This window comes from Dreissena polymorpha, chromosome 3, assembly GCF_020536995.1.
Source record: "Dreissena polymorpha isolate Duluth1 chromosome 3, UMN_Dpol_1.0, whole genome shotgun sequence".
NCBI lineage: Eukaryota > Metazoa > Mollusca > Bivalvia > Myida > Dreissenidae > Dreissena > Dreissena polymorpha.
This window is the reverse complement of record NC_068357.1, coordinates 20,828,290-20,850,179: the sequence shown is the minus strand read 5'-3', so window position 1 is coordinate 20,850,179 and position 21,890 is coordinate 20,828,290. Positions and strand designations below refer to the sequence as shown.

Below are 21,890 nucleotides of genomic sequence, written 5' to 3'. Positions count from 1 at the left end.
ACTCGCCCATTGTGTGAGATCAATTTTGGATGCGTTGGTGAAGAACAATAGGCGAATGGAAATCCCAACACCTCATGTTTTTCCACTTTTGTTTTGAAATAAATATTTTGTTGTAGGCCATTGGCTTTTGCAACAGGACATATACTGCGGTCAGGTAAAGATATTTTATCAAATTTAGAGGACTTGTAAAAATTCAATACTGCTCCAGCAGCTGGAGTTTCACTTCTTTATATTGTAACTGTAAAATTGATTAATATGTGTTTTTTTTACTTTTGTTGTTTACAATATAAATTTAGTAAAACGGAATTTCATTTTTCATTGTTGAAGGACAAACCCAGTACTTTGTGCATGTTTTATTAGAACTTGAAAAATGCATTTTAAGAATCTGTTTTAAACCTCTTTGACACTTATACCTCTTTATTACAGAAACCCAGCTTTTCATAAGTAATGTACTATGTTCAAAATACTACAACACATTTTAGCTGTCTTGCATTCTATACATAGATGATGATGTCACAACGTTATTGTCACCTCTATACTAAGACGCATCACATTCCCCTGGTTTTGGAAAATATTTTTTTATTGTGTGTTTAAAACGGAATGTTGTTAAAAGAATTGTTATTGAATTATATTTAAATGTGATTTTGAATCTCTATTAAGACTGATAGCGATATCAAAAGCACGATTACCTGACCTACTTTCGCTTTCACTTTTCACTCGTAAAAGAAGCGCTACCCACAGTTCCTTTCGCGTTAGTACACATGTTACCGGTAGGTTATTTTGTGGGTTCTATCGTAGAAGAAAACGCAATTTGGCTGAAATATATATGTATTAATGATATTAAAAATCATTAATATATCAAAGATGTGGAATCTGTGAAAGTAAAGCATCGAATCTCACTAACAATAATATTAATAATAGACAAATGCAAGTAATGCATGATCCGACGGTGATCATTAAAATACAAGCAATACAAAATATAATTAAAACATCGAACATAATGGAATTAATAAACACATTTACCTGAAATATATATTTATTAATGATATTAAAAATCATTAATATATCAAAGATGTGGAATTTTTGAAAGTAAAGCATCGAATAACTATAGCAATCATTGCACGAGATCGACATTGAACCTATTTGTGCACGGGGAAAGAGAGGAGTGATCTGAGTATTAGTCAAATAATTAACGTGCAGCTGTATGGATTAGGTGAACTTATCTTTACTTTAGAGAAAAACGACTTTAACGACTAAATCGATTAAACAACTGACTAAATTTATATTCCCATAGAATACTCGTAAAATACGTTTTAAATTAACTTAATATACAGATATTGGTTAAACAATAAAACAACACAACACAGTTTAGTTTAATATTTATTTCATAAACTGCATAAATTACTTTATAATAAAAATTGACCTATAACACACAGGTCAGTAAGACCGTTGTGTACAAAATGAGCTGTCTTGAACATAAAATATTATGATGCTCGTTTGTTTAGAAACCACCCGTTACGGCTGACAAAAAAACACTATAGAATGGAACCTGGGGAGGTACTTTCACAAAATCGGTTGTAATTTGATTTGATATTCTATGCTGTGTTTCAATTTATACAAATATTGTACACTTAAAAATGTATTCATACTTACACTATTAAGATATACTGGTGTAATGACTGTTGTTGAAGTAAATAAAATAAAACAAACAACCAAATATATTGCTCAAAAATGATATAAAAACACATTTGAAATGTTTACATCTTAATTACTCTTAAAGTTAAATACTCTGATTAATACTGAATATAGCAAAAAGATAGTTATATTTTAAAAGACGAAGACATATTCAGCTAGATACTGTCTAAATTAAAAAAGTGAAACTAATATCTGGGTTGATCATTTTCTTGTGGGAGGGAATGAACATTCAGAATGAGTCGACATATGAAATTTACTTTTTTTCCATGGTACAACATATTAAATGATTTCAGATGGCGTTTGTAATCTTGACGCGATTGTTATCTCCAAACTGCCTTTTGACATCCCGTGCCTTAGACACTTAAAACAACCATTACAATCAGAACATCACGGTTGGATAAATTATCGACTTAGATAGTATGCATATTTCTGTCGCATTTAGAACATATATATATTTGAAAATATTGGGGCAATTATAATCAATACCTCTGTGCGGAATTTTGAGACAACACTTCAACATTTAAAACAAAGAAATGCGATTAAAGGGACTTGTTCACAGTTTGATAAATTGACAAAATTAAAAACAAAATTGTTTCAGATTTGCAAATTTTTGCCGAGCATGATACACTTAATCTTTATCCCAAAACTTACATAATATTCTATTTATCATATTATTTCCTCCCCTTTTCCATAAATAATTTTAAAATATCGCATTGTTTGACGATTCTATCTTTCCGTAGTTGACAAAAACATATTCTCCAAATTTTGAAAAACACACATCTGATCTAAAAATAGCGATAGTATAAAGCTTAAGTTTATACGATCGTTATTATACTATCGATTTTCATCTTGTAAAAGGATAAATATAGAATATTATGTGTGTTTTTGATAAAGATGAAGTTTATCATGCGAGGCTTAAAGCCATGTTAGCGCGAGGCTTGTCGACTTAACATGGTTCGAGCCGAGCATGATAAACTTGATCTTTTTCCAAAACTCACATAATATTCTATTAATCCTATAATTGCCTCTCCATTTTCCATAAATAATTATCAAATATCGCATTTTTTGACGATTTTGTTATTCCGTAGTTGACAAAAACAGATTCTCCAATTTTCGGAAACCCCAAATCTGATCTAAAAATAGCAATAGCAAGGTGCCTGTACCACGTGACTTTTTCGGCTGTGTGTGGGACAATCGGTTGTCAACAAAACGTCGCTTCAGGTAACGTTTTTGATAATTTCTTCATTAATTCAAAACCATTTCCAAAAAAACAAAGACGAGTGCCCGGTCATTGTCAATAAACACAACTTTGTTAAGTTTGCGCAAAATTAATTAAGTATTTTTTCCCCCTAAAAGTGCAACCGCGTGTTAAAAAGACACGAAGTGAAATGCTATGTGTGGTATATTTTTTATTCAATCAACAAAAACGTTCATTATAATATTGTCGAAGGTTTAAAATATAGGGCGGGTATTGTAATTCTTCATGAAGAAGCTACATGCATTGTATGTTTGCGCAAATACATCTGAATCGGAGTGTGTGTATTAAAATGTAATAATGCTATGTGTGGGACACATGTTTGAAATGCTATGTGTGGTATACAAACTAAACTAGAGAATCGAAAGATTGACATACACGTCAATATTATTTTAAGTCTTTCTAAATAACAAAAATGGTCAATAAAACATTGTTGGTACTGTTTTGCGCGCTTAAAATATGATAATTAAGACGTTAATGTTACTCAAAATTATCATGATTGTCGATAATTTTATATTCATATTTTGTTTATTTGTAAAATGCCATATGTTTGCGAACAGTGTGGTAGAGAGGTCAAAACACAGTCGGAGATCTCCAAACACAAAGCCACCCTAGTACGGACAGGAAAATAGTTCTGTTGCGGCAAACCTTTTCTTGTGAGTTTCTATAAAATTAATTGTTACAAAATGTAGCATTTTCAGTGAATTGTTACTGCCAACTAATGCACTTGTTTAATACACAAAATCGTAAGGATTGTTTGTGCAAGATGTCATGTTGATATCATTGTTACAAAACTACAACAAGTGTTATTGAACTTAACGACAGTTATTAAATAAGCTTAAAGAGATAATACAGCATTATTTAAACAAATAGACAATACGATCAATGACAATTTTTATGGAAAATCATGTATTCATATCTAAATCCTACAGAGCTATCTTATATATCACACATGACACTTATTTTTTTTTAAGTTTTACAGTTTATTTCATCTGTATTTTGTTCTTTTTAGGGAGATTAAAGTATTTTTGGACGCACCTTCAAGAGACGTTCTGATATCTTGATCAATAAAAAGTTGACATATATAGTAAATGTTCACAAGTTTAAAAGACTGTTTGTTTTATTACCAGATGGGGCAAGTATTGCAGTGAAAGAAAACAATCAAAGTAAACATTAAATAACAATTTGACAATTCAACACATTGAACAACATATTAATATTTATTACTTGGTGCAGTGGTAACACGATCTTTCAACCCCCTTTCATGACCGGGGCGAATGAGTATTATCATCTTCAGTTATTGATTTCATTTGAAATTGAGTTCATGAAGTATTAATACAAATCAATATGTTTGTTGATATAATAACCCCCCCCCCCCCAAGTCAAGACATTTTGGCGATGATCATTTGTTTTTGGCGATGATCATTTGTTACGTGTTAATTGGAGCATGTATATGTTTGTATAGCAAGATTAGCAAATTCATAAATTGACTGATTACAATTATTTTGTGAATACTCATGTACTTCTTTATGTATTTGGTGCTTTAATTTCTATTGTAACATGTGCATGCTGGTAATAAACTAATTTTATTATTTATGAAGTGTCTATTTTGATACACATAAGATATTCATATGGGGATGAAATGGGAAACTAAATTAACTGAATAGACCACAAACAAGCATCATTGGGTTTATATTGTTATTTGTCATTAAACAACTGTTTTATTAACATACATTATCAGATTTTATATTTATCCATACATTTCAGTAATAACATAGACACAAAACCCATAAATATGCACAACTATCAATACAAACACTTTGTTTTGATTATGCCAAATTACATATTAAATGGTATGTTTACATAGTTTGTTGAAATAGCTTTCCGTGAACATCACAGAATGAAGCTGGGTCCCTTTCTCTGTCACCGTGTTTTTGATAATTAACTTGCCGCATAACACCTTCCGTGTGGTTTGATGGTGTTCATGTAATTCTTACACAGATTCGCACCTTAAAAGCGTTACAAATCATTCGACGTATCCTTGTCAAGTCTGAAAAAACAACACAAGTAAAACCCATGTTAATGCAAGTGCTTTTACTTTCTTTGTCATTCATTTACACACAAAAATGGACCAAATTTAATAATCCGGCAGAAATATAAATCGTGATATTTATTTAAAGACAATAAGTAAAAAAAAAATTATTATATTTCAACATAACATGTTTGTTAAAAAAGACAATTGATTGGATAGAAATTATACAGTGTGTTTTATTTAAAATTTATGTTCAGTTAAACAAAAATTGCTTAAACATTACACAATTACTTCAGTATTCCATCATGTAACATTTTTTAATTTGATATATTTTTAGTACAGACTGAAGTATATGTTCTAGATTCTTACAAAACTGTGTTCAGATTAAATGCAGAACTGACGGGCAAGTCTTGTATGCCACACATAGCATTTCAAAAAATGTGTCCCACACATAGCATTATTACATTTTAATACACAAACTCCGAATCAGATGTATGTGCGCAAACATACAATTTATGTAGCTTCTCTATGAAAAATTACAATGTCCGCCCTATTTTTTACACCTTCGACAATACTATTATGAACGTTTTTGGTAATTGAATAAAAAATATACCACACATAGCATTTCACTTCTTGTGTTTTCAAACACGCGGTTTCACTTTTTGGAATAATTACTTAATTTATTTTGCGCAAATTTAACAAAGTTGTGTTTATTGACAATGACCAGGCACTCGTCTTTTTTTTTTTTTTTGAAAATAGTTTTGAATTAATGAAGAAATTATCAAAAACGTTACCTGAAGCGATGTTTTGTTGACAACCGATTGTCCCACAAGTTTATAGATCGTTGTTTTACTATCGATTTTCATCTGGTAATAGGATACAGTATAGTATTTGGATGAACCTGTTCTGTTCCGGAACCTTATGTGGTTATACATGTCACCTTGGTGTAATGGATATGGTGTCCGCCTAGCGCAGGGAGGTCACGGGTTTGATCCCCACTGAAAGAGCTTAGATCTCCCCCAAAGACACAAAGTACTGGTTCTAGGCCAAGCAAACGGAATCGAGAGCTTTCCAAATAAGTAGAAAATACTTTAAGTGCAATCGAGCTAAAATAAATTGGTTTAAATATGTGGTATTCGTTATTTTTTTTAAATATAAGTTCTCTTAATTGTTGTGAATCAAAAGATCTATAAATAAAAGTGTTGATTGATAGATGATTGGTCAATCTTTTAAAGTGATAGAGTGATAAAATATATTTTCGTGTTGTCTTATCATAAGGGTATGTTGTTTTGATCCACATTTTACGTTGTTTATTATGTCTAAACTAATAAACGATTTGAGTTCTCTGTACTGAGTTGCATACTGGATGAAGTTTGTGAAACAATTTAACCAGAAAACAATATGTAAGTATTTACCTTATTTGAACTTGCTGCAGGAATTCAATGTGTCAACGTCTATTCTGTGACTAACATACCTCAATTATAGTACAATTCCCAAACCTGTTTGTACTACTTCAAGAAAATGGCATACATTGTTAGCCCGAAATTGTCGTTTCGGATAGGACAAGCTTATTAAATTGTTGTAATTTAATTGATTTGCATTAAGCTTAGAAATAAAAAATACTGCGAGGTTTCATAACTTTTACGAGTAATTGCCTCAATGGATTTTACAGTTGTTACGACTGGCCTTGAACAAATAGTTAATCAACGTGGTGTTACCCTTATTCCAATGTTTATTTACCATCTAAGGTTGGCTCCCTTGTTATTTACGTTATTAATGTGTATATTTTGGGTTTGTTTTGAACACAATGGGATAATATTTTATTTTGCCTATTATGCTTTGCATAAGCTATTGAGTTAATATTAATCTTCTACAAGTGATTGTGATGACAACAACCACGACGACAATGGTGATTATTTGGGAATTATAAATTATACCTATGGGAAAATCTGAAACCTGAAAAGTCAAAATTTGGATGAACAAACTTCTTTAAATTACATGTACATCTGCATCACATTATTGTTATCGACAACCCAAAGTATGTTGTCACTATAGTGCGGTACTACTTAGCTGAATGGTTTCAATCCGGTTTTGTTAATACATAATTCAGAGGAACTATGTAAGGAATCTCATATTGGTAGCTTAAGCCGTTGTTGATAAACAAATAATGTTGCGTTAGAACTGAGGTTTACTTAATACACGACACAAATTGACTACATGTTTAATTGTTACGTTGATAAACCACGGTGTGTGTATGACAGATTTTATTTACAGGTTTCGCTTTGTATTCACGACTGCATCTAGGGGCAAACCGGTGTAAACCACGCTACCTCTTGTCAACCAACGTATGTTGTTCAGAGTTAACCACGTTAAACTATACAACGTTTACAAAGTGTACATCTTACGAAAGAAATGTGTGTTTAAATAGTAACACAGTGGTCTTTTAAATTACCGGACATGCCTCGCTTGGTTACTTACAATTGTTAATGTGAATGTTATTTTGACCATCATCGCCACCATTCATAATACTAATTCGTTAAAATGTATTAGGCGTCGACCGTAAAAAAGCAGCATGAGTAATATCTTCCTTCTATCTAACTATCCAAATAACAAATAACACTATAGATAGTATATATGGGCAATCTGAGTAAAGAAATAATTAACACATTGTTATACGCCTAGCAACAAAAAAAACAACAAGTGTGCTGATAATCCTGGCACTTTTGTGTATGCTGCTGAATACGATACGGATTATGATGCAAAAATAACCAGCCTATCATATTCAAACATGCGATACTAACGAACTTTTTACATAAACTGCGTATTGTGAATCGTTAGAGATTCTACAAGAAGTGTTAATGAACTTGTGTAAATAGATATTCGTGAATTTTGAAAATGATGCTTCAATTCTAAACTGAAAGCAGAGTAACAAAAACAACTAAAAAACGTATATAAAAGAAATATGTAAAGGCACCTTATTGTTAAGGCCATTTGAACTGACCTAAGACATCGTTAAAGTGATAAAGTATAAAGAAGCGCAGTTTTTGTATCACAGTATAACACTATTTGTTTGCTGGCAATAAGGAATAATTTTATCAATTTTGTAATTTCATTATAGTAATGCTATTTCATGAAGGAAACATTATTAATGAAACATGCATATGTTTTGCAGGGTTATCTTTACCATCAAAACAAGTTATGCTATTCCAACCAGATTTTATCGTTAAGTATGTTAATCAAACATGCTCGTCTACTTCAGAATACGGGACTAAACCAACATTTGAAGGACTGCAGGATGAAAACCTAAGGTCCGAAGTGGAATTGTCGGCAAGTATAAAAAGAAGTGCTAGATCTACATCGAGTGAAGCTTTCATAAAAATATCTCAAAATAGAAATATGTTTACCCCTTCGCCACAAGAACCGTCAGATCAATCGATGAGACTAGTATGTGTACAAGATAATATTTACGCTGAATCAACAGAGACAGACCATGGCAGGCTGTTCAAAATGGGTTGGTTTATGATTATTGTATGGATGCTTTCTCGTGATGAATATTGTTTTGTTAAAATAAGTTGGACTATTTGAAACAAAAATGCTTACGAATGCTATTTCAAATAAAGTAGATGTATATATAATATAACTCGTGATTGTTTATAACAAATTATTCGGAAAAGAACACCACCAAAATTTATTAAGTTTTACACATATCTTTTCCAAAGAGGATGCATCCAGCAAGTTCCTGTGCATGGGTAATATCCATGGCAACTGTAAACAAGAAAAGTGTACAAGACTTCATAGCGAAACACATTTACCTTACCTTTGGCAGATACACCTTTTTGGGGGTTGGTTCACGTTACCGAATTCTGAAAGTGTTGAACAACTGTTCAGTTCTCCGAAAGAAAAGGATTATTCTTTCAAGTTTGTAAGTTACGGATGTCGAAGTTTGTCCATTATCTATGTTGTTTGGATGTAAAACAATATTTATTTTATTTAGAATACTAGTATTAAATACTGAACCAAACAATAAATTACAAAATCGAAAAATATACACAATTCATATATAACCTATAAAACAAAACAAAACAATCGCTGGCCAGATGTAGACGATGTGTTGTGTTTCATCCGTTAAAATTAAACAATGTTAATGTTTCGTGTTTATCATTCTATAAAGACAATACGATATGATCTTTATTGTTTCAGACCTATGAATTGGACTTATGCATTTTCCCTTTGGACTGTACAATAGTGTTTGAACCAGTGACACGGGCATTCATTCGTGAGTATAGTTTTGTAGAGGTCAGGCGTTTGAGCACAATGTCTTTCAACGAGGCCGGCGATGTGGGGGACAGCTACGTAACTCAATGGCGATGGTACTGGAAGGACAATGACGGGGAATGGATGTTGTTTGAACCTGTGAGTGCTTATTGTAGCTTGATTTAAATAAAGGACATTACGATTAAAATTAGTTCTAAAATGCCGTACAAAACTTCGATGAATCTTAACATTGTTTCCATCTTTGCCAAAGAAAACTAGATTCAATGTGTGAACATCAAATTTTCAGCTGTTTTATGTGTTAATATTTGAGATGTCTGAAAAAGTCCAATGAGTGACTCGTAGCCACTTCGGCAGTCGAGTAGTTCTTTAACTGCAAAATATGTATTACAAGCAACGCTTTATTGTTAATTTACAAATTGGTATTTAACTATTCTAATTTGTATACAGTGTATTATTTAATTTCGTAGACATGCAATTTTTAGATAAGTAAATTGGTGTATTGATCTTAAATCGTGAATTTGTGTATAACGTCTGATATAAGACTTGAGCTACATTTTTGACGATGCTGCGAAGCAGCTCGTCTAAGTTATCATATCATGAAAAAAATTCTTCACAACGGCGACCTATGTAACAGACCGAGCCAGTCCGATTGAGATAGCTCGATTTTTTTAATCAGTATACCTCGCTGATTATCATTGATAAAGGTATAGGAAGCTCAGCTATAAATAGGACAGCATATTCTGGGAAAAAGATTTATTAATAGTTTAAAAACGTTAATTTTAAATCAGTTATATTCAATCCATTATATGTTTATAGATAAATGAAACAACTATGCATTTTCTGTATTGTATTTGACATTTGTCGTTATTCAGTAAATAAATTGCGAATTAAAACGTGTATAATTAACTTTCAACGCGATCATGAGTGTAAAAAAAACGAATTATTTCGAACCTGCCATTTGTTAACGTTGTAGCGACTATGGTATATAAACAGCATAATAGCCGTATGACATTCGTGAAACTCGCTCTTATGCGTGCTTTTTCATTTTGCATATTTAATAAACTTTTGAAACAGACATTACAGAGCCACATCAGTGTACATACTTTGATAATTCATGTGTTTGTTGGATATTGTTTGCTGTTTTAAACACATATTTGGTCATATTGCGGAGATTTAGTTAACCTTACCATGTGTTCATGGGCGAACTCACGTATTCAAGTGCTCTTACGACTATGTGCTCATACCTACTTTCGTGAATCATCATGAAATTATTGCCGTACTTAACGAACAAACATGCCTAAGCTTATTGAATTAGAGAAAAAACAATAATCAAAAGAGAAAAATTATATGTTCATGCACATGGGCATGTGAAATCACGTCCGTACACATAGCATCATTAACTTAGGAAAGGAAACAACGAAATATAAAGTTTGGTATGATATACATGTGCAATTAAAGGGCATGGTGTAATTCAAGAGCATGTCCAGTTTTAAATTTATATGCTGAAACGTAATGTTATAACCCACAAACGTTTTACTGTAACATAACTTTTTACGAAGATAAGTGGTATAGAAAATACACGTCGAATATTTTTTTTCTTGTTATATTTGATCGAGAATGTAACCTGCCTCCCAGTTTCGCGGAATGGATCAAGCTCCCCACGGGTACTACTTCCCCATACCCCCATTTTTTTTTCGTACCCTACATTTTTCGTACCATTTTTTTTCGTACCCAATTTTTTTTCGTACTCAAATTTTTGCTCGTACCCAAAAAAATTTTCGTACCCAATTTTTTTTTCATATCCGATTTTTTTTTTCGTAACCAAATCTTTTTTCGTACCCAATTTTTTTTGGCATAATTTTTGTTACCAAAATTTTCGTACCCATTTTTTTCTACCCAAAATTTTCGTACCCACATACACAATTGTGGGGATGTAGACAAACTTAAATATATGCTTTTTTATCAATCCTCTTCAAAAGCATCGTCACACCAGTACTGTCAGTACTTTGATGAGTATTGCTGTGCACCAAGTCGAATATTTGTATGACACATTAAGTATATATATATTGACCGTTTCAAGGTCAGGTTCAAGATAATGTTTTCATGGAATATCATATATTGTTGTAATTTCCATTCTTACCAAGCTAACTTGGTAGCAATAATAATAATAACAAGCAAAAAGTAAGCTGACGTAAAAAATGCACACTTACACAATCATAAAATAAACCCGTTTGCCATATTATTGACAATCAAGTATACATACAGAAAGTTGACCTATCAAAGCGATTTGTTATTCATCTCCATTGGATAATATCAATTATAAAGTATATAGACATTTCTCCCCACACATGAATATACCTGCGAACTGCTAGATTACCAATACGTATAATACTCAATACATAAAGGTTGTCTGATCTTTGGTAATGTAGACGTTTTATGGGACATAATTATATATCCACAGGACTCTCTTCAGCATACGCTTGAGGCCAAGTTTCTTGCTAAACAAACCACATACCTGTACTGGCGTGAAAACTACAAGTGGACGTATACGATTGACTTTGGTTCTATGACGCAACAAAACGTGCAAACTGGAGCAACCAGACCACTCAGACGACGCCCAGTGTTTGTATCTATTAAAGACGTCCAGGACAACAAAACGTAAGGTTATTTGATAAAACAAACTATATGTCCCTTATCATGTAACATGCAGAGACATATTTCTATCAAAACAAGAACGTTTTGCGCAGCTAATTTTAAAAATTGTAATAGTGCTATTCTTTGATAGCAACAACTGAAGCGACATAGACATGATTATCTCAAATTAATCGTTTTAGGGTTATGGTGGTAAACGTTCTTATCTTACAAGTAAATGATGAAGAAAAGAAAAACTGTTGCTGTTTTGGATACATACATTTGAATCAAATGAAGGCAAAACCAGAACAAACATCAATTTTTGTCGGAAAATGTGAGTTAAAATCAGGGTTTAAGCGCTTTTGCATAGGTCCATGAGCGCGAGTAAGTCCGAAAATTACACATATTACGAGGGAAAATGAATAATACTTTGTTTACATTTTATTAAGATGTAAGCCACTACTTCAGGAAGCACACTATGTCTGTTTACTTGCAAGTGCAAGGACTGCATTGTTATATTCCACGCCTTCTTACAATGTTACACCAGTAGAATTTATATCAATTGTGAATGCAAATATTATTTGAATAAACAATATGACAGCGATTTGTGAACAAATGACATTTGAGAGGGTTTTACGGTGGTGAAATTCTTGTTTTTCAGACCCCCATGTCTAACGCCTCCTCAAGTGATTGACGTTGCGCTACCGCAGTCCTGGGTACCATGGGATGTGGCACACCCATTCGAACTTGTTCAGTTATCACCTTACGATAAAGACTTTATAGAGGTGAGGAGCAGTCAATACTGGTTAAAACTGATGTTAAGAGTAAAGTATTCCGGTTATATTTTGTTCAATTAATAATCTATTTGTCATAATAAGGTTTTTGCATAAAATTGAGCTAATTCAGTGAACACACTCTATAGCAAACTCCGACCGAACAGGACCGAATGTTTAGTTTCCAAGAAGTTTTGATTAACTAAGAGTTTAACTCAAGTAAAATAGAGAAAAGCAATCAATCTTTATTATTATCTTTCATAATCAAATAGCCATCGCATATTGGCTTAAAAAGCAAACGTCTACATTAAAATGAACAGTGCCTATTATTTTTATTTGTAAATTTTTTGCTCAAAAGCATGTGTAGAGAAAATGCAAAATTACAATTTGCAGTCAACCATTCAGTCGACGTAGTTAAGTATTAAAATGAATAGTTGTTGTTAGGTTAACAAACCATATAATATCAATGAATATAACAAAAGTAAAGAATAAGACTTTTCTGAACAAACGGTATAACATGAGATGTTTGTGTTATAATATGATTCTAGTACGTTCTATTAAGTCCATGATTACAAACATACTTATGAATTACCCTTCAACACGTTGATCTTAATGTGTATGCAGATCTTTAAGATCTTACATAAAATCATTACAGTTCGTAAACGCTTAGTTCCAGTTCCTCGTAAACAAAGAAAGCGTCTTGAATTCATTGAGCGGCATTGATGTTTTTTGCAGCTGTCAGCAAGCTTTTTCAAGACCGCAAGCCGTGATCAATTTACTATAACAGCCGTATTCCGGATACAGAATCATGCTCTATTGTCTGGATTTAACAAGTAAGTTTAAAAGAACAGATGTTCAGTTTGCAAAAATAACACTCCGTTTTCATATCCAAAATGGCTTTGACACTTACAATGTTTCATATCCGGAAGCAATTTTCTATAACCGAAAAGATTTAAAATCATTTTTCAGTGACGGCATCATGAAAGGGATACACAAATATTAATATATGTTTTACACTAAAGGGTTAAATTGCAAACAAAGTAGCAGCGTTCGCAGGTCTATTCCATTTTACATATTTTCCCTCTGATTGATTTACACTGTATTTTGATATGCTAATTTCATTGTTTAAACATTTGATTCTTAAGCACAGAATAAAATTGAAACAACAAAAACTGGGACAAACAACCACCATTAAAAATGAGTTTCCTATTTATGAGTATTCTATTTAGAGATTATTTGAAAATATATTTTAATATTTTTCATGTTCAACGTTAATTAAAAAAATGTTCAAGTATCTCATGGTCAACTAGTTTAGGAAGAAGAATTGTCATTTGTATTTAAGTTTATGTTTACTTGCAAGAAAATGAGAAAAGACAAGCGCATAACTTTACTTATGCGTAGCCCTCTACAACTAGGACTAAATGCAACATACTTTCTTCATTCTTCGCCCTATTAGCAAACACAGATGCGTCCTTATTTCCTTTTCTTCACACCTGCTGAGGTTTCAACTCATTTTTGATCAGGCGATGGGTTAATAATGCACACTGCACCATGTTATACTAATTTCAGATTTGAGTTTTAAAGCCACACAACTTAAAACGAAATACATGTTAATCAATACATATAGATGCAATTTGAAAGTTTTCAAAATTGTCATGAAATCTATAGCCTATGTAGCAAGTAATTTATTATTTTTCAAACGGTACCAATTTTAAAACCGAAATTAGGATTTCTATACGTATACGTCCATTTCGACAAACGCGATTATTTTTTAGTTTCAAAGCGCAAAAGACGGATTTCTACCGTTTAACCACCAGATATATTCTTATTGGCATAGATTAAATTAAATCTATAGCCTAGTTAGCAAGTAATTTATTTATTTTCAAACGGTACCGCTTTTAAAACCGAAAGTAGGATTTCTATACATACGTTGTATACGTCAATTTCGACATACGGGATTATTTTTAAGTTTTAACGCTAAAAAAAGACGGATTTCTAATTTGTTACCACCAGATATATTCTAATTGGCGCAGATAAAATTAAATCTATAGCCTAGTTAGCAAGTAATTTATTATATTTCAAACTGTAACGCTTTTAAAACCAAAAGTAGGATTTCTAGACGTATTCGTCCATTTCGACAAAGGCGATTATTTTTAAGTAAGTTTTTAAGCGCAAAAATACGGATTTTAACCTTGTAACCACCATATATATTCTTATTGGCATATATAAAATATGTTTTTTATTTATAGTTAAATTAACTATGCCAAATAAGTTGTGTGGCTTTAATGATCTAGAAGAAATACAACTATAATGCTTGTTATTTCACAAGTTTCACCTACAATAGTGTTCTACATATCTGAAATTATATCCCACATGTTCACGCTCTGTGACATTAGGTAACTCGCTGCTGTAGTTTTTTATGAAACCCTACATATTTTTGCCTGATCATTATGTGTATGTTCACTTAAGATACTAATCGTTCTCATGTCATGCTCTCTTTATCCGTCCCCTTTTCTTTGTCAATCGTCTACTGTGCAGTAATTCGTCGCCAACATATTCATTTTGCAAACAATGGCTATCGTAATCGTAAGAACATCAACGTCTACAAGTGCATTTGAAAAAAGGCAAGCGGAAACTTTAAAAGTCTTATGTGTGAACATGACCACTAATAATTTAAACAAACTTGAAGTCCTAATTTGTAAAATAAACATGAAATATGCTCAGAAAAATTGAAAAACGAACGCTTCCGGAGTGGAGATCGAATCCGATATATATTGCATCGCGGTTCGATATAACTTGTAAGTTCTATATGCATTACCTGTTATTTAATTACCTTTCTGTTGTTGCATCAAGTGTTAATTCCGTGCTTTAAATATTGTTCAAATAAGACGTTATTCCATGTACGTATTTTCAAATTCGTGTAATTATGAAACGTTTTGCAGAATGTTACTGTTCATGGGATGTTAACACATTCTAACATCAAACAACAGTTAATGTACTTTATATAAATCATTCGTCCTGAGTAAAAGCTCGCAAAAACTTCCCCTTATGTACAAGATTGCGTCACCCGTCTTGGGGTTTAATAATTGATTTCTGCATAAGACTTCGTAGCGCAGAAAACGTTGAGATCTTTACTTTTGGTTAGACAATGTGTAGTGCAATTTTACAAAATATGGCTGATTTTTGTTTCTAAAACAAATAAATAGTGAATGCTGCATCTACAATTGATGAGAAAGGTCAGCATTGATATGTGACAAGTAAAGTAATTGTATAAACCTCTATGTGGAAAGCGTGTATTCGGCTGTCTGCGCACTGATTGGCTGATGGAGAATAAAAGATTCACAGCAAGCATCATGTCAAATTTGACATTAGAGATTATGTTTATTATTGTATTAGATATACGTTCAATGATGTAGACGTGTTAACATTTGTGAATGTGATATACAATATGGCACAAACATGTGGAACAAACTTGATTTAGTTGTGAAGCAACCCATTAATCTCACTTACTTTTTCCGTAACCGCCTGTATGATACCAGCTGATAAACGTGTTAGTGATATGATTGTTCGTCAGCAGAATGCAAATTACACTCGGATCAGAGCTTGCAAGGTCCGTGTACATACCGTCTATTCGTGTTTTGTTTTGCATTCGACAACACGAAACACGAAAATAAACGCATATTAGTTCATATTCCGATTTCCTTATAACCGAAACAAATACAAAAAACAAAGAACAAATCGACTTATTTATATCGTTTTTCATTTTACTAATTACAAAACAAAGCACGAAACGTGTATGTCTATTCCTAGTTCGTTTCAATTTAAATTTAAAATAAAATCTATATTTGAAAATTGAAACAAAGCGCCTGCTCTTATTTATCGTTCTTGATTTGATAAAACGATACACGGAAAACGGAAAACGAGGGGCGCTTCGCAGTTTTATTTGGATGATAACTCATGATTAATCTTAGTGCGCACTTTCCTCCCTTTGAAACTATTATTTTGAATAATAAAATGTTCATTATTACATGTATTATAGAGGAAGAATAGACGAGTCTTGGCACAGCTCTTTGTGGCTAGTCTAATGGGATAATGAATAGATCAACAATAAAGTTATATAACGATACCAATATACATGCCTGCTTTTGTTTCAAGTCATTGGATTTGATTTAATGTAAAACATGCATTACAATTATTATTGCGCAATACAATATCTTTGTTCGGCGTAGCCTTTCTCTTCAAGTAATAAACAAAAATCAAATTATTTACTACACTGTATTCATATCTGTTAAAGAAATAAAATAAAAATCCACATTATTGCTAAACATATACACATGTAATTTCAATTAGTATGGTGAATTATTCCTAAGAGCTTGCACGGCCTCATAAAGCCCTGTCATGGCACGTCGTGTGCCGTCCTGGCTCAAAGACTTCGGGTAACTGGCTGGCGGTGGGCTCTCGTACCAGGTGTCCATGCAGTTCTTGCATCGAACCAGTGATTTGTAACAAGTTGCAAATGTAGGGTGCGACACTGGTCCTGAATGTAACAGTTTATGTTGTTCACGCACTGAGTTCTTTTTAAATTTTATCAGCATGATTATATTTGGTGCTCCCTTTATAGAATAAAGAAAATTTGCTTATAACAATTATACAATTATTTGAAACTCTGCGAAAACACATCATTCAAATAACAGAAACATCAACGCTAAGTATAGTACATTATGTCAATTGATTTTATTTTTTATCAGGTCGCCGTGGTGTAATGCATATGGTGTCCACCTAGCGACCGGGAGGTCAAGGGTTCGATCTCCAACGTGGGAGCGTTCTTTAAATCTCCCCCAAAGACACCAACTACTGGTTTTAGGGCTAGAAAACGGACTCGAGAGCGTTCCAATAAGCCAGAGGCTTGCGATGCAATCGAGCTAAAATAAATAGGTTTAAACTAAATGGATTTAGGATAAAGTTACAACTCTGACGTTGTTAATTTATTTATTTATTTTTAATAACGTTTTTGTTTGGTGTACAGATTTTGTCCAATTTTTGAAGGACTGTTAAAATGAACTGGATGTGTATAAAACGAATAAAATAATACACTTTTCGACTAATAAATGTACTTTAACAGATCATGCAAGCGAACGCTTGATGACGCGCTCCTCATATATATCATTGACTCAGCAAATCATACACGTATTGTTACAAATGTAAACACTTTTATAAAATGGCATTCGAATTTCATTCTAGGAGACAACCGAGTTCTTAAACGGAACATTTCAACGAGTGCAAGTAGATTCTATAGGCGTGACGCATGATATTCGCCTTCTTTAAGTAACGTAACGTTTAAAGGAAAAAAGATTAAGCGGCGTTATAATATCATTGGAATGTATATATCTTGTTAGCATTAACTTAATCTTGGGCGCTCTTTCAGGAACATTAAATACGTTGTTTAATAAGTTATTAAATTGGCACATTTATTAATTATATTTAAGTTAATTTCATTTTCTTCAAGCGCGAAGCGGTTTCATGTAAGGTGTTTGGTTATAACTCTTGTTTTAGAGCTAAAATCACTAGACATATCACAATGCAGTTGTTAAATGCAACATGTATTTGTTATTAATCAAACGAATTGGAAATTATATATTAGACACCTTGCACTTTACCGTTCCATAAGATTAAAACATTTTTTTTTATTTATTCTCCTTCCGTCCTGTTCTTTCTTTCAATAGTGGCTGTACTAATACAACTTTGACATTCTATTATGTAAGGTGTCGTTAAAAGTATAACATAGGGACATTTTAGCAGCCGCCGCCGATTATTGTGTCCTTAACATGTCATGCGGGTCTAACGGGTAATAACAAAAGGAATAAGGGACTCATGGGACGGGGTATTGTAGCTAATTATAGCCCTATCTAATCGGCTGGATCGGCATGAAATACCGGTACGTTGGAAAACCTTTCGATGTCAAGATTATGATCATTTCAAATTGGAAAAATACAATACCTGGATAAACAACTGAAAATATCCACGTCTCCGTCCCTTACGGGCGTGTCTTTACCTCCACGAAAAAAAGCACGTAGGAAGCCATGCTGATGGAAATAAGTGATTAAGTCTTATGTATAAGGGAGAAAAATACGCGCAAAAAGCCACTTACAAGTTACCTCCCCAAGACAGCAGCACATCCCGCAAACGCCACTCGTTTTTCGTATACCGGTTTTTTCAAACCAAGAACGGTAAACGGGATTAAACAATCCGTTTCAGTTTTCAAACATTTATTTTTGTTATTTGAATTTAAACGAAATATGAACAGGGAAATCAATTTCGTTTTTAGTTTTATAATAAGTACAACGAAAAACGATATAAAGAAGTTAATTTTGTTTTCGTATTTTGTTTAAGTTTCGGTGATTAGAAAATCGGAATATGAACTTATATGCGTTGATTTTCGTGTCTCGTTGTTTCGATGTTAAACGAAAAAGGAAAAGACGGTATATTCACGGACGTTGCAAGCTGTTGTGAAATGTTCAAGCGCTGAAAAAATATGATTAGAAAATCAACGCCGCCTCAACATTGATTTGGCAGTTTAGGCCCAGCGGTGCCGCAGTGGTGCCGCTGCGCTAATAATAACACCTCGGGAAAAGCTTTTTCATTTTTTTTTATTAGTTGAGATAACGAACATAATAATTTAAAGCCATAATTATTATTACAGGAATTACTTTGTACAACCAACTACAACGTTATGCCATTGGAAATTGGCATGATTAGTTTCTATATAGATACATGTAGCGATGAAGAGTATTAAGTATTTAATATCACATCGTTTCTAAATTGGCTTATAGTTAAAAATGGTAAACAACCGAACTGCAATAAACTATCGGTTTGCTTACGTCGTTATTACCTTTTTATTGTTAAGATGGCAGCGAAACCAATACACACACTTCTTTTACGTTCTTGAATTCGTTTAATGCAGTAGAATATTACCGAGAAAAGTAACACGTAAGTATGCATTATTTCAATTAGCAAAGGGATTTATTTTATTCTTTTTTCAGTTACGAGAAGGTCATGTTAAACAACCAGCGGAGACTTGGAGACAGAAACCCTGTCGATAAACGCCCCCTCTTCCACGGAACCGACAGTTTGGATACTGTGCGCGGAATCTGCGTCAATAACTTCGACTTCCGGTTATGCGGAAAAAATGCCACTGCGTATGGTCAAGGCGCATACTTTGCTAGAGATGCGAAATACAGTCATACGTTTACAAAACCAGATGAAAATATGGAGAGATTTATGTTGCAGGCTAATGTTCTAATAGGCAACTACACGAAAGGTGACCCACAGTATAGGCGGCCGCCAGAAAAGCCAGACAAAGGTCATGAACTTTTTGATTCATGTGTAGATGATGAAGATGATCCTAGTATGTTCATTCTTTTCGATAAAAACGCATACTACCCTGAGTACCTTATTCAGTACAAACATTCAGATGACGAGTCATCACCGCAGCCCGTTGTTTTATTGAACGCTTCAAAGCCTTCCAGTTTAACACCTTTACTGGTTGCGCAGCAAGCGCGACCATCACAAACAACAACAAAAAGGCCAAGAAAACCGAGATCAAAAAAAGCTTCACTATCTTTGTCAGGTGTGCAACAAACAACACCAACATCAATCCCTACCAAACGATCCCGATCAAAAAAATCCAAAACGAGCAATTCTTCAAGTGTGTCCAATTCAGTGCCACCAATATCTGTGCTTCAAGGACCAATTCCAACATTAAACGCACCTTCGTCACAATCTACGCCAATGCCTACTATGAATTCCTCCATTACAATGACATCACCAGCTGGTGTGCCGCTAGGGACCCCTACACCAAATACCACTACTATACCAGTACTAGCTCATTCATACAATCCATTGTCGCTACCAAAATCAAATGTCACAACACCTGTTATCGCATCTTCTTCACAATCACCGCAAATGCTAACTGTTAGTTCCAACATATTAATGCCATCAACAGCTTTGCCACTAACAATTCCACCACCAAATTCCACGACACCAACGTTGCAATCTACGCCAGCACAAGCTCATGCAAACAATTCATTGTCTCTAGCATCGCACAATTTCACAGGATCACCATGGAATTCCATGTCCATGCACGCTTCGAATTCTACTTATTTTTGGGGTAACCCTCCGCCTGCACACACAACCCAAACATTGCCTGGTTACCAATTCCAAGCACACCACCAATTACAATCAATGTATGATCCTATAATAATAAACGACACAGATAGCGAATAATGTTATAAGTGCTTACTTTTAAAACCTTAATAATAAAACTTCGTTAGTTGGCAAGTGTTCTGATTGTTGCAATGCTGCAATCTTCAAAACACACAACTTATTTCAGTTACACAAGCAAATACTTTCACTGTTGCACGGTGTGATCAATTCTAGGCTGAGTGCATGCCTTTGAATTCCAAATGCTCTGCTTGACCGTTCCAAAACGCTTGATATATTGTATTTTAATCGTAATGTTGTGTTGTATGCATTGTATGATTATTCTGGAATATCATCGTTTCATGTTTTATTCCAGAGGAATTCACACTGAATTCATATTTAAAACAGAGACAAATATGCGGCTTATCTTGTGCTATTCATATGGTTTTTTTTATTTATTTTTATCGTTATGTTGTTTTTATTTTCAATAATTTCAACAGTCTAATCAGTTAATTTTGGTAGGCAATAATTTAGTTAAGGCTTTTCTTTCGATTTTTTTGTCTTCCACATAATTATCACTCTGGTTATGAGCTCAACTCACTAAAAGCTCAGAAAACTGTAAACGAGAATGATATGTTCGACCTATCATCCCATTAAAAATCATGCCTGTCATAAAGTTAATTGTATGTTTCCGATAAATATGTAGAGAACACTGAAAAAAATAGCTCTTACGAAGTAAAACTCATTTGTCGGCCATTAAGACTTAAACTTATTTAATCAGCTTATCATTGCGACATTTTTTGGCTTTGAAACATAGGGAGAAACAGTGTGAAAATTGCAATTGTTTAGCATATTAAATATGTACTTGTTGATGCTTCATAAAATCACAATATTTAATCATCGCCCAAATTTTTGTTGTTTTTATTAATGCATGTGTGATGTCATAATACCAGTGAACGTCATTCACAATTCCATTTGTTCAAATACATGTCAAGATTTAATGATTATGTTGTTTTAAAGTATTGTGATA

General features: G+C 33.1%; 1 protein-coding gene across 3 annotated transcripts; it reads left to right on the top strand.

Annotated features, from left to right (window-relative positions):
• Positions 1-13: 13 nt before the first annotated feature.
• On the top strand, positions 14-21,762 carry LOC127873239 (protein mono-ADP-ribosyltransferase PARP12-like). 3 transcript variants are annotated; one of them, XM_052417011.1, is made up of 9 exons: positions 40-154; positions 7,257-7,327; positions 8,242-8,493; positions 8,809-8,904; positions 9,183-9,395; positions 11,719-11,915; positions 12,550-12,673; positions 13,397-13,494; positions 19,702-21,762. In XM_052417011.1, the coding sequence occupies exons 3-9, from the start codon at positions 8,473-8,475 to the stop codon at positions 20,942-20,944; spliced, it is 1,992 nt and encodes a 663-aa protein (XP_052272971.1). In that variant the 5' UTR covers positions 40-154; positions 7,257-7,327; positions 8,242-8,472; the 3' UTR covers positions 20,945-21,762. The 3 variants fall into 3 exon arrangements, with proteins under 3 accessions (XP_052272970.1, XP_052272971.1, XP_052272969.1); XM_052417009.1 differs by having other exon boundaries at positions 8,702-8,904; XM_052417010.1 differs by lacking the exon at positions 7,257-7,327 and having other exon boundaries at positions 14-154; positions 8,702-8,904.
• Positions 21,763-21,890: the final 128 nt, after the last annotated feature.

What these genes read in the sequence shown, in the direction of transcription:
- LOC127873239 (XM_052417010.1), top strand. Translation starts at nt 8,379, where the DNA reads ATGTTTACCCCTTCGCCACAAGAACCGTCAGATCAATCGATGAGACTA. An exon ending in ACGATAAAGACTTTATAGAG is followed by an intron (nt 12,674 to 13,396) that starts GTGAGGAGCAGT and finishes TGTTTTTTGCAG; the next exon opens with CTGTCAGCAAGCTTTTTCAA. An exon ending in CTATTGTCTGGATTTAACAA is followed by an intron (nt 13,495 to 19,701) that starts GTAAGTTTAAAA and finishes TTCTTTTTTCAG; the next exon opens with TTACGAGAAGGTCATGTTAA.